Here is a 13517-nt window from a genome sequence, read left to right as displayed (position 1 = left end):
CCATGTTGAATGAGAGTTTCCAAAAGTCACCTTAAGAAAACATGCCCTGACACTCACTCAGAGAGACACCAACCAAGGCCTTGTGGATAGAAGAGTTCCAGGGAACAGCCAGGCTGTGGCCCTGATAACTCAGTAGGTAGCACACTTCCCTGTGTGTCCGTTCGGAATCAGTGTCCCAGTTAGGGGTAGGGGAGGTGAGGGCTCACTCTACTGCTGGCCGTGGCATTTTTCAGATGCCGTGTAGTGGCTAATGAGAGCTGCTAGCAGTTTTCAGTTGGTTTAACCTAGATGTTTGCTTTGTAAATAATTTAGCGAGAGTTATAATAAACAGACATCAAAGAACATTTCCAGGAAGCAGGACTGTCAGCAGCAAGAACGTGCCTAGTGAGACGTTGGACAAAGGGATCTGTGCTTCCCATGGCAGAACAGCTGAAGGGGATGAATGCGCATATCCAGCTGGAACATGTTGCTTATCACTACCGAGGTAATTGTGACATTGCAGGGCCCATGTTTAAGTTTGCATTCAATAGAAGACCTTTCGTCAACACCTGATATTCTTTAGTTACCATTTTATTGCGTTTGCTTTCATAGGGTTTCTATTTCACTCACTTAGGCTTGACTATGATAGCAACACGTCTGTTTTATGACATTCCCTTTGTCTTGGCTAGTTAAGAAAATGACCTGGAAATACTTTCCAAAACACCCAACCGACCCTTGGCAAAGGGCTGCCCCCTGGTGGCCATGAAAGAGCCCGTTAGCAGTTAGCCCCTGTGGTGTTAGTGGTGGAGTTTGTGACAGGGATAATGTTAGCTCCAGGGGTGTTAAAATAGCAGTGCTTGGAATACTTAACAGTGTTAGCACCTGGGGGGTTAGAGTAGCCCGTTTGCCACACGGCTGGCTTTAGTGGGATATGGTAATTTAGAGAAAGGATGTTTGTGACAGCAATGGTGTTAGAACCCAGTGGTGTCAGAGTAGAGGAGGTGGCAAAAGCTGTGGGGTTAGCTCCTAAATCCTGGCAAATTCTAACACTTGAAGGTCCTCTGAAGCCTCCCTGATGTACCCTAGATGTCATCACCTTTTCGTTGTCTGTCACTGATGTAAACTGACACAGCTGCCGTACCCCACCCCAGCGTCACTTCCTGCAGCGGCAGGTGAGGCAAGCCCTTGCTGGGAGCTGAGTCAGCTCTCTGGCATGACAGGCACTGAGGAAATGTCAGATGTATTCGGGGTCTGTATGCTCCTCACTCGCCCTTGAGCAGAGGGGAGTGCAAGCCTGTGGATGTCAGATTATCCCACATCTGCCTATTGTGGGGTTCTTGCATCTTTCTCCAGGGCTGGGAAAAGTCAGAGATAGGATAGTGCACCAGATGGAGCATGGATTTGATCTAGTCTGGCCATTCCTAGGCTCCTGTTGCAGTGGCTGTGAGAGGATAGCCAGCTCAGTAGCATGTGTCCTTCCCTTCCCCCTGTTGTAGCAATGCTGCCATTGAGACAGTGGAGGGATAAGAAGCTGTGGGAGCATGTCTGTGTAATAAGAGCTCGTCCACATGAGCAACGGTTGCACAGTCTAGCCCTAAATTCCCTGTGCTTCCCTGCTCTGGTCCTGCAGTCCCCATGAATATTGCAGGAGGGCATGTACTGTTCTTAATAATCATTTAAGCCTTTGCCCACCAAGCTTCCTCGCAGAGGCCACATGACTGCACGGGGGCAGATGAAGGTGACACTGAAGAATCAGCACTGGCTGGGGGCAGGAGGGTGTACCAGATGCAGCATGTAATTCTCGATGGCTGGGCAGTGTGTCAGTATGTCCAGACTAGTGGGGAAGGGGATGGGAGGAGGAAAGGACAGCTGGGATCCCAGCATATCGGCACAGCTGTTGGGGAAGGTATGGATGCCCCCGGCTGGTGGGAGGGGGCAAAAGCCTCTCTCAAAGGGAGCAGCCTGGGGATTCAGGTCTGGTTCTGATCTCGCTGGCCAAACTCCATTGGCTTCAATAGAGTCACTCCTGATTTACACGGGTCACAACTCCTTGTCACCCCTGCCCCCAAGGCAGGATCTCCTCTCCCCCTTGTCAGGAGACAGTCTTATTCTTTCATAGCCAAGGGCCAACATTGCCACTGCACTAGGTCTCCACCCTATAGAAGCAAAGATGCTTCCTGGGATGGGCTCCAGTGGGACTGCACGTCTCGGTGCCAGGCTGCTGCTAACGGTGAGGTCTGTAAAAGCTTGTAGCTGGTGGCAAGAGAAAGGGTGATTTTGGAGGAATGGGAGTGGGGAGGCAAAAAGTTAATCAAGAGGAGGAGGAGATGGAGGCAAGGGGATTGGAACAACAGGAAAAAAATAAAGCCACCCAACAGCCCACACATTCCCTTCCAGCTTATAACTTTCCAAGGCTTTGGAAACCTCTCTTCTGCTTCTGGTGCTCCTCAAGGAGATCAATCACTGATTCACCCTGAGGACACTTACGTATCTCTCTGTCTAATGGAAAGCACCATATGAGGTGCCCTCTGAAGGCACAAATAACCAACGTCCTGCTTGTTTTCACTCCAGTAGGAGAGGGTGGTAGAACTGCAGTGGAAGAGGATACTCTGACAGGGCTGCTCGGTTCTGCCCGGAGAGAGGGAAGGAGGATGGAAGGCAGATGATTGGGTGAAGATGGAGAATTGGCAGCCCTGAAGATGTCTACATGACACTACAGCCAGTTATACCACAGCTACGGCCTCACCCTTTGTGTTCAAACATGAACGCTACATGGCTGTCCCCTAATGGCAGCTGACTATGGTAACACAGAGGCTGCCTTGCAGTGGAGGCTATGCAGCTCCCTGAACAGCTCACAAACCAGTCGCTGCTCTAAGAATAAAGCTAAAGCAAAGAATAACACAGTAAGTCAGCCTAACTGGCAGGATGTCCACAGAGGTCATTGCATCCTTGAAGTCTCTATGTTGCCAGGAGTCTCTAAGCAATAGGGATCCACAAAACCAGAGCAGTCTATCGCAGGGTGGGAGTGAGGTTGAAAAACATACCAGCTTAGCATGGAATGAAAACAGCATGCAAGCAGCTTTCATTTCACAGGGAGTGGAGAGGGAGAGACATGGGCCGGGGGAACATCAGACCCACGATGTTAGAGGCACACTTTTTTTCGGATCCTTTTTTATCATCAACAGCAAAAATAAACTAAAATAAACCAAAAAAGGGTTAAATAAATATCACAGTTTTGTTTACATTAAAAATGTTCTAATAATAATCAAAATAAGTCAAATTAAGCTTATTAATAATAATAAAAAAATCAAACAAAGAAGAAGATGAAAGCCCCCGAGAGTTCCTGCCTGGATGGCATTTATAGATGGAAGGTTTGTGTGGCTGGGTTATTGTTTGGGGATCATGCCCTTGATGGCTGACTCCCGGTTTACATACGTGGCCCAGTAGACCAGGTTGAAAATGGCGAAGAGGACAGGGAAGACAATGCGCGACATCTTGTCCACCCTGCTGACGCTGTTGTAGGTCTTCTTGCTTTCTGGGGGCTTCTCCTCCACGCGGGGGCCCTTGGGGGACACGGTGGCGGTGGCGCTCTTGGAGATGGTGGGCAGGCTGGGGTCCTTGGCGATGTTGAGGGCGTACGTTGTGCCCACGATGTTGTAGGTGTTGTTGGCTTTCTTGGCCAGCACCACCGGCTCTTTTTTCTAGGGGAGGGGGGAAAAAATCTGTATCAGACCACGTAAAAGTGCAAGGAGAATGTTCCCCCGCTCAGCTGGTGGCTGTGTGGGTGGCAGCCGTACTGCGACCCAAAGGAAAAGATGGTGCGGGGAGAAGACTAGTGTTCAGAAGCCTTGTCATCCCTGCTCTGCTTGGACTGCTGGAGATGGGGAAGATAGCATGCTGGATTCTCCTCTTGCTTACACCAGTTGGAAACGGGAGTCATTCCCTGGAAGTACAGCACACAGTGCCTAGCACTGCGGGGTCATGGGACTCCTACATGCTACCGCGATACAAATAACCACCAAAGGTCAGGTGCTCAGCCCATTGGTAGCCCCTTAGCATTGCTCCAGGGGCACAACGGACACATAGCCAGCAGGCTGGCCCTGCTCCAATCCCTCCCTCTTCCATGTAGGTAAAACCAGCAGCTGATGATACAGGGAGGCACTTTTGTCTCCACCTCATCTGGGCTGAATCTTGCTCTGGCACATGTAAGGAGTCACACAGTAACCATGGTGTATGTGGGAGGAGAATCAGACCCAATGAGCTCAGAGTCCTGGGAAAGAGCTCAAACGAACTATCTAGCACTGCTTCCTGGCTCTTGTTGTGGTGAGGAGCATCACTGATATGGATTAGGGGTTGCCACATGTTTGTATTTGTCCAGTGGGACAAAGTGAATTACCTTGAGATAACGGGTTATATCATCGCGACCTTTGTGTCTTGATGTCAGGATACTTGTAACCCTGCATGATGACACCATGCGCTGCCTCTGTGCCTCAAGGGTAAGTCAGCCACCCTTTGCACTGCTGCACTGCATAATATGATGTCATGAGGATCCAAATACGTCCAAGGGACCTTTTAAAGTACCTCATGAGCTAGGTTGGCAGGATGAAGGACAGACCCTGACAATCAGGCTGGCCCATGGATTTTGGGATGGTGAGCATGGCAGGCGCAGCACTGAGAGACGTTTCCATCTAACCCTCCCATCTAGGGAGTGCTGCTATTAGGCGAAACATTTCCTGGGAGATATATGCACCTTCCCCACACATATCCCCTCTTACCAGTCATTGGGCTTATATACAACCAAACTGCTAGCAGAGTGAGCTGATGGGAAGGGAACTTTCTGCAGTATGTGAAGAAGCTAAACTGGCTGTGGGTTGGTCACGCTGCATGAAGCAGAGATGCAAAATGCACAACGTTGATGGCAGATGGATGGCAGGCTCAAGTTTACCAATGGTGGAAATGGAGCATGTGTGTGGGGGGGATTTGGGCTAGGAAAGGGGATAGAAGAGGAGATTGGATCAAGGCTGTCCTGAGGATAAGACCAGACCCAGCGAAGGAAATCTGGTATGTATTACACAAGCTGACCTCATTCATGTAATGAAAAGCCCAGGAGACTCCGACAGATTGTCCCACTCTACGCTCATTGCAGTTGCCACAGAGCAGATCCAGGTGCTGGAGCTGCAAGATGTGGCATCCTAGGAATTTATGCTGACAATGACACATAAGTGCAATGAGTGTTTGCAGCCGCAATGTGGACAACAGTTGCTAGCAGCAACTGCTTTACGAGGGGGAAAGCATTTCACAGATGTGCCTGCTGTACCATGTAGCCAGCACTGCTGAACATTCTCTGGCTATGGCTGGAACAGACCAGCTGGAGCTCCTAGGACAACAGCCTGGGAGGCAAGAGTCACAAGAGAGGCACTAAGCCACTGTGTAATCCCAGATCAAACCACTCTAGTTGCCTGTGACTCGGTCACACCTGGCATGAAAGTCTATACAAGCAGAAACGTCATTGCAATCCCTATGCTGCACCAGTGCTGAGTAAACAGCCTGCCCAGTGCGAAGCCAGCCTTTGTGCCCAGTGGGACGCCTGTAGGATTCTATTCAGCTCCAGCCTCCAGCCTGGTGAATTCGTATCAATCACTATCTTTAGGTAACAAGGGGAGCTATCAGGCGATGGGAGCCCAATTCATCACCCGTGTCCTCCACTGACTTCACTAGAATTCCACCAGGGACACAGCTGGCCCTCTCACTGTACATTCCTGTCAAATGTAGACATAATCACCAGAGTGCTGACTGAATAATGTGATGCCATCAGAGCTTTGAACATCACATTGCATCACCCACCTTTTCCAAGCACCTGGCCTTTGAAGTGCCTGTCAGCAGAGCTGGCCCACCTGTTCATTGTGAATAGCACTAGTACAAACTTAGTTCCTTTTTCAGTTCACAAATTGTTCACTGAGCCAATCCGGCTTATCGCCTGGATGTTTCTTCTACTTCCTTTGACTGCTCACCATCCATTGTCCATGATTTGTAAGCTAAGTCACATGGCATTGTTCCTGCTCATAGACTGGATGACTGCAAGTTTTTAAACTGAAGGAGCCTCAACAGACCCACTGCACTTTCTGCTATGAATGTTCAAGACAAATATTAACCTTTGCTAAAGAGTGTGAAACCTTCAGGATGCATGAATATGTCCAGGAACATACTGCCACCTTCAGAATACATGTCAACAACAAATATTAAGACCCCAAGCATCAGGGCGAACCTGACTCAGTGGTTATATCTGCAAAGGTTTTTTTCCCCAATTGCTTGTGCTCCAAAGGCTGCACGGTCCAGCCAATCAAGCCCCTTCACTCCCATACGTACCTGGCTATGGCCATTGACCATGCGTCTCCCTCTCCTGCTGAGGGAAGATTCAGCAGTGTTCTTGCAATCTTCCATGCTAAAATGTGCCAGTAATTATGTAGGGTGAAATAAAGCTCCAGTGGCTGGGTTTTGTGAAGGTCACTTAGCAGAGGCTGGGACAGGCCATCCCACAACAGCAACACAGTCCCTCTCTAGCCGCTCTTCAACCTGTAGACTGCAGTGGCGGCAGCTGCTCTTGTGCAACACCTAGACAGGGTGGTAGGGCATGGTCCATATCCCATCCTCTGCATGCAAATTCCTCTGCATGCAAACTTAGTTGCAGGCACCCTCTTGCAGTACCTTGGGCATAGAGACTCCCCCACCTGTCTACTCTTTCTGCAGCCTCACAGTGCTGCTGAAGCACATCACAGGTGAATTTCACCCCATGTCAGTTACATCAGGAAAATTTGACAGTCCACAATGCATGTTCAGTGGGATGCTACAGGCAGCAGCTGATCATTCTTGAAACCCATATCCAATCAACACATTAAGTGATGGCAGGTCCAGTAATAACTCCTGCAATTGCACAAATAAAACTGCAAGTGGCAAAGTGCAAAGACTGATTAGACTAATGATCAGGCCACGATTGTAGTATTTTATTGAGAAGGTGGTAAGGATTGCTATTGTCTTCAGTGGTTAACTGAGCAACTGATTAATGATCAAATTAATTGGATCAGAGGAGCCACAATTAATTGTATATCCTCAAAGAAGGTGAGTTGTGTGAGCATGTTTCTAGCCATCAAGAGATACATAAAGGTTTGAAAATGTTTTACCATTTAAACACTACATATATTATGATTATTTCTTACCCTCGCTTCAGGGTGTGGTAAGATTATTAATACGTAATAATGGATTGAAAGAATGATCAATTACTGCTTGCAGAATTCTACTGAAGGTGCACTGCGGTTTATTTTATTGTTAATCAGCTACGTTACTAACTGGAGATGAATGAGAGACTGCAACTGACATGACATTTCTCAGCCTGGACAGTGTTTCCTTCCAAGAGGTGACCTTGCCAGCCTGGTGTAAGCATGTGAAAAACTTCTTGGCAGCTTTTACTACTGGTACTTGTTATAACAAAGACATTGTATCTCGTGAACTCACTCACTGAAGTGAGTGCCTTCCCATTGGTTTCAATGGGCTTTGGGTCAGGCCCTTCAGCCTGAAGGAAGGCAGGAAGTGCAGGAATGCTTAAAGCCTAATAGCCTTTGACTTTCAACTGCTTGGGAGTGTGGTGTGTGATGACGCCTAGAGCGGTAAGGCAGCGCACGCATTCTAAAGAGTTTCCGAGGGTACCCTGGTAACAGAGGCTCAGAAGCTCAAGAAATCAGACACTTGAGCGATTGGCACACATGGACTGTCTTTAGGTTCCCTGGGTTGTGTTTTATATAGTTGATGACTCACCAAAGATTTCAACAAGGAAAAACATGTTTATTACAATCAGATACAAACCAGTCCTCTGACCTCCCGGCGTGTTTATTTGTGTGGGATTCCCTTTGCTAGCGAAACAGAAAGGAAAATTGGAAAATCAAAAAGAGCAGAAAAACAACCCAGCTCCTTTAAAACCAGTACAGGTCTCACCATTGGGAGAGAATGTGTGGTCACCCTCCATCATTCATCACAAAGCTGACTTTACACACTGCATTCCTAATGGAGGAAATGCAGGGAAAGCTAGCGTGACAAGACATACATTTCTTATGCATTATAGACCTCTTATCACATCATGTTCCTGAGACAAGCTTCCCTCCTCCCCCCGCCGTACACACACACACACTGGTTGGCAATGAGATTTTTGCTGAATCTGATTCTGTCTATATATAGCTGAGCCTTCTCCTTTGAGAGACTAAAGCCACAACCCAGGAGAGGTGGGTTCCATCCCCCACTCCGCCATTGACTCTCACTTACCTTCTCTGTGTTCCAGTTTCCCAGTCGGATAGTGATACCTACCTACCTCATAGGGGGTTGGGAGGATTAGTTCATTGCCATTTGTAAAGCACGTGCCATTTGTGAAGCACGAACTTGGGCTGTGTTAAAGAAATGCAAAGGATCTGTCCTCTGCCATTAGTTATAGATAGGGTATTTGTGTGTCGTAGAATGCGGTTTGATTGCGCCCTGAAACATTTTCAGTTCAGGAAATTTTCAGTCTTAGGTTTGGAAGGGCACAGTGGACTCTACTGCTTCAGCTATGCAGTGGGAAGAGGGTTGGAGGAGGGGCTACAGAGTTGGCATGAGGAGTGGAGCAGAAGGGAAAGTGATTTCTGGAACAGTGGCTGGTGTGTTTGAAATGATAGGGCTCGCACACATTGGAGACTGGATCCCAAACAATGTGGGTACCTCATGTAGCACAGACAGGGGACCAGGTAGCAAGCGCTGAACAGAACAGGGAGAACAGAGAAATGCAACCTTGCATTAATGAGAATGATGCATGGCCACCAAGGGACTCCTGCCTATTAGCAATAATGAGGCCAAAGAGGGCAGCGTGTAGCTAAGCACTTCATTAGTACGATGAGGATCATATTTATGCCCAATGTGGCCTCTGACATGCTTATTCTTCATCATCATCCATCCCACTCTTTCTTCACCCTGCATACCTGCAGGGGAGCAGATAAGCCAGGGGCCTCCAGCTTGCTTTTGCTCAAGGCAGAAGACTTAACCTCACTCGTGCCCATGTGTAGCCTCTCCTTTTGTTTGTGCTGGATGGAGCGCAAAACCTTTGCGGGATCAAGGCCCAAAAGCAGCAGGGCTGAGAGAAGGATGCAGCTAACCATCCAGATGGAGAAGGGAGAGGGAGGAGGCATGGCCAAGGAACGGCAAGTGGGCTATATCAATGGGCCTTTGAAGTGAAGCCAATTTTAGGGCTAAAAGAAGCCAATGGGCAACAATGACTCCCAAGGTACAAGATAATGGAGACTTGGGCCTGTGGACAGCAAGTAGGTAAGGGTGAGAGAACTCAGCAAGCTCTTGTTTGCTGTCATGGGGGATGAGGGAAAGCATCTAGTAGAGGTGGGCCCGAGCCATTAAGTTTGGATCTGGAGCATAACTTTCCCAAGGTTTGGCAGTGATCCGACTGGGGATTTGGTACCAGTCCATCTCCTCTGGTGAGGGTGAGAACAAAACAAATGCACCATGTACAGTAACAAAGGGGAAAGAAGAAGCCATTCCCATATAAACTGGTTTCAATATCTGAGTTTGCAGATTTGCTTTATGTGATGTTCACTGGTGAGCAGATGAGGCACACAAATCCCATGTTGTTCACTCACTCACTCACACACTGTCCATACCGTTGGTCTCACAAAGACAAGGGAGGGAACCAAGATCAGAGACGAGTGAAAGAGTTTTGCTTATTTTTGGGGAATGTTCTTTGGTGACATTCACCCGGAGAAGAAGCTGCCTGAGCTCAAGCTCACAAGTGATTAGAACCATGGCCTGAGGACCAGACGAGAAAGGAGTGATATCCTCTCACCGCCTGACATGGGGACTTTACACTGCTGTGTTTCCAGGTGTCCGGTTGCAGCTACTCCAACTGGGAGCTGTTTTGCTCCCAGATGTTCAGGTGAGTGCAGAGCAGGCAAGGAGACAGAACTAAGCGGTGATGCTTGTACAGACAATGATGTCACTACAGGGAAGTAGCAGGTAGGCAGGCCCAGAGGAGGGACATTGTTTCTGGGTGGGACAATCATTGGCAATTTTCATTCTTACAAGTTTGGCGGCCTTTCCAGAGTCCAGTGACAAAGACCCGTTAGAAGTGATCTCTCTGGATGCCAGTTGCAAAGATCACCATAAAGGTGGCCTGCATAGATTCCAGTGGTGACAATCCCACTGCAGTTGGTCCCTTGGGATTACAGTGTGGTCAGAATCCTCTCTAAGGCAGCCAATCTACCCATGAGTGGTGTGGAATCCCCTCAGATGTGGCACCTCCCTTCAGAGGGTGCATCATCAGAGTCCAGTAGCAAGACTCCCCTTAGAGGCAAGCCATCTCCTTTCCAGCGATGAGCCTCTCTCGCCATAGAGGCAGTCCCTCCAGGTTCCATTCGGGGGGATCTCCTTAGTGGGACCATTCTGGGGATTCCTGTGGTGAGGTGGATTGTCCTGAAACCATTCATCTTTCATGGGCACCTCGGCCTTTTCTCCTCTCTGATTTATTGCTGCGATCCAGCACACCACTGGAGATTGCTCTTCAAAACTGATCCCCTGCCCTCAAAGAAAATCATTCCAGTGGGCACCAGAGACCATTCTCCAATTTGATCTATAGCCCCAGGTCTGCGGCAGCAGCTCTAACCTTGTGAAATAGAACTACTGCAAGAAATTCTTTGATCCAACAGGGCGCAGCAAACACCCCTTCCTCATAGAAAGCAACAAGCGACGGTGAGACACAAAAGGCTTATAGGAGCTTCGGTTCCAAGAAGCATTAGTCGAACCATATCAGAATGTGGGCTGGGTAACTTTCTCATGAGATCTGTGGTGCTTCCTGATTTTGCTTGGATGAGAATTGCAAATAATACAGCATTTCTTGTGGTATTTCGGCATTTCCCAGCTAGGGCCCAACACAGATACACTGTAGCTGGGATGTAAATTACTGGACAGATGAAGGGTGAGAGAAAGGGGAAATAACACACCAGCAGAATGTACCACAATGTGCCTGGTCCTCTAGGCCTCTGGTGGCTGTAGTGATAGGGCAGATGTCTAGGTGGGGGAGGTCAGCAAGTTAGCAGATTCTACCGAAGTCTGAAAAAGCAGGATAACTCCACAAAGTCAAGACACCCAGTCACCCTAATTGATGGGTTGTGTGGGAGAAGTTGCTGCTGTCCGTGCCATAGATAAAGAGAGGATTTTAGCCTCAAGGGCTGTTAATCTGGTCCCTTTCACCAGTGCTAACAATTAAATCTTCTTTTTCTTCTTCTTCTTCTTCTTCTTCTTCTTCTTCCCCCTCATCATGGGCTGGGGCACTGGGCAAGCATTCATTGTCTTCACTGGGCTGAGGCAGCTCCAGGGTTCACTTGCTTACCATCTTCTTTGACACAATCCACCCACTACTTCCTCAGCTTTCCTTGAGGTCTCTTGCCTACCCCCCTCCTGCCATGCTGCCTGCACCAGGTCCTCTTCATTCATCTTCTGTATGAGACCAAACTAGCAAAGTCAGGCTTCCTGGATTTTGTCAGCTACACCAAGGACTCTGACTTCCACCCTAAAGCTTTCATTTCACAGCCTGTCTCTTTTATTGTGCAAAGGCATCTCCTGGTAAACACCTATAGGCATTGAACCTGCTGCCTCTTTACTGCCCAGGCTTCTGCACCATACAGCACTGTGGGTGCACCACTGAGCTATACAACTGGGCTTTTAAGGCTACAAATTAAGTGCGGTAGTAATAGTCACAAGGGTGAATAACAAGCCCTCTGGCTTCAGGGACAGCTTTCCAAAGACCAGAGCTCAATTTGGGCATATCACTGTTAGCTTTACTGCTGGTACAAATATTTCTAACATTGCCAACATCCAGTCTTAAGCCAGTGGGGTGTTTTTGTTTTTTGTGGGTGTTTTTTTCCAGATTCAACCCACCTAACTTGTCATTTGTTTCAAGATCAGTTCATGGAAAGCTGAAACTGAGCCATCGCGGAATCATCACAACACTCGGACTAGAAACATATCAGCAGCATAGAAAAGCAGAACAAACATGGGGATGTAGCTAATTCCCAAGTCCCATGAGCCCACTCTTCCTGGAGTGCTCCTTTAATAGTTGGTGTTAGACGTGGTGAGAAAGAGAATAGAAAATACATCCAAAATGGAAGGAATCTGGTCAGCTTTCCTGATCTGTAACATGACCAGAAGTGGGTGAAGCTCATAAGGATGGATAAACACTAGGTAGATAAGCACCCACAAACTTAGATGTTTATCTGACTCTCTTGAGTCTTAGGCTGCAAATCTCACAGAAAAGGCTCCCCTTGTAAGATTTTGGGTACTTCACATATCCGCATTACGTTACTGCAAGGACAACATTTCTCATGGTATCTTCGTGCTATTTTAGCACCTCTGATTCAAAGACAGCAACTCAGGAATAAAGGCATTTTTTAAAAAAGTGAACTGAAGGTTTTTTGTTTTTAACTTTTAACATTTGAGCTGGGTTTGGTTTAAGTGATGGGTGAAGGGCCACATCCACCCTTATTTTATCCACTCTGTTCTGCCCATTCCTGATCTGACAGCCCCTGATGTCGACTGGAGTCATTCCATTGACTTCACTGGGTCTTTAACCTCTATGGGCCAAATTCAGCCCTATCATGTGAGGTTGATATCAATGGCATTGCACCTGCTTCCATCAGGTCTCAACTGGCCTTACAGAACCACTCTGCTAGGCCATCTCTTTTGAAGTGCTCCATGATGATTTAATTGGGGATGGGTCCTGCTTTTGAGCAGGAGGTTGGACTAGATGACCTCCTGAGGTCCCTTCCAACCCTGATATTCTATGATTCTAAGTGTAGACCAATCTGTAGCATCACACTGGTGAAAAGAAGATCCAAGGACGCAGAAGAGGCAGGGAATCAAGTTTAGAGGTAACGAGGGCTGGGCTTGCTATGGCAGGGCTGATATTGGCTCTAGTTTTTTAATCTGCCCCCCAATCGCACGTTGCCCCCCTCTTTGACCTTGTTTGCAATGCTGCGGCTCAGTCAAAATCAAAGGACTGAACTACTGAATTCCCTCTCCCCAGATCTTCTTTCAGTGATGCAAGATATTTGCACACGGTCCCTCAACAGTTCTGAGCAGCACATTATCATGCAAAAAAAAAAAAAAGTGCTCCAGAACCAAGAACAAGGACAAGCTGATTTTGAAATTGATTCAATAAATATAAACAAGGGAGCAGCGTGCCACAACAAGTGACTCCTCTGAGCAGCCCCAATTAGATCAGCGTGGAGGGAGGAGGGTGCCAATGAAGGCCAGCGATGGCTGTACAAAGGAAGCTGTCAGAGATGCTGATCCGAAGCCAGAAGAGAAAACCTGGGTGATACCCACTTATTTTCTGCCAGTTGCTGCTTCAGATTGCTCTCTACCTCCCAGCGTAGCCATCTGCTAATGGCTGAGGGTAACCCCTGTTAAAATCACCCTCCCTTTGATATGCTTGCTCTGCACCACGTGGAAAGCATGGG

General features: G+C 48.0%; 1 protein-coding gene across 2 annotated transcripts in view; it reads right to left on the bottom strand.

The window, feature by feature from the left end:
* Nucleotides 1-554: 554 nt before the first annotated feature.
* The window catches only part of GABRA3 (gamma-aminobutyric acid type A receptor subunit alpha3), a 131415-nt gene continuing 118452 nt past the window's right edge, over nt 555-13517 (bottom strand). The window contains exon 10 of one of the 2 annotated variants that reach the window (XM_084639240.1): nt 555-3680. In XM_084639240.1, coding sequence (XP_084495366.1) covers nt 3235-3680 — 446 coding nt within the window. In that variant the 3' untranslated portion in view covers nt 555-3234. The remainder of the gene's footprint in view (nt 3681-13517) is intronic. The other variant, XM_084639239.1, reaches the window with a different exon arrangement.

This window comes from Lepidochelys olivacea, assembly GCF_965140295.1.
Source record: "Lepidochelys olivacea isolate rLepOli2 genome assembly, chromosome: 9".
Classification (NCBI taxonomy): domain Eukaryota; kingdom Metazoa; phylum Chordata; order Testudines; family Cheloniidae; genus Lepidochelys; species Lepidochelys olivacea.
The sequence above is the reverse complement of the archived record's forward strand: the minus strand, read 5'-3'. Positions and strand labels throughout refer to the sequence as shown.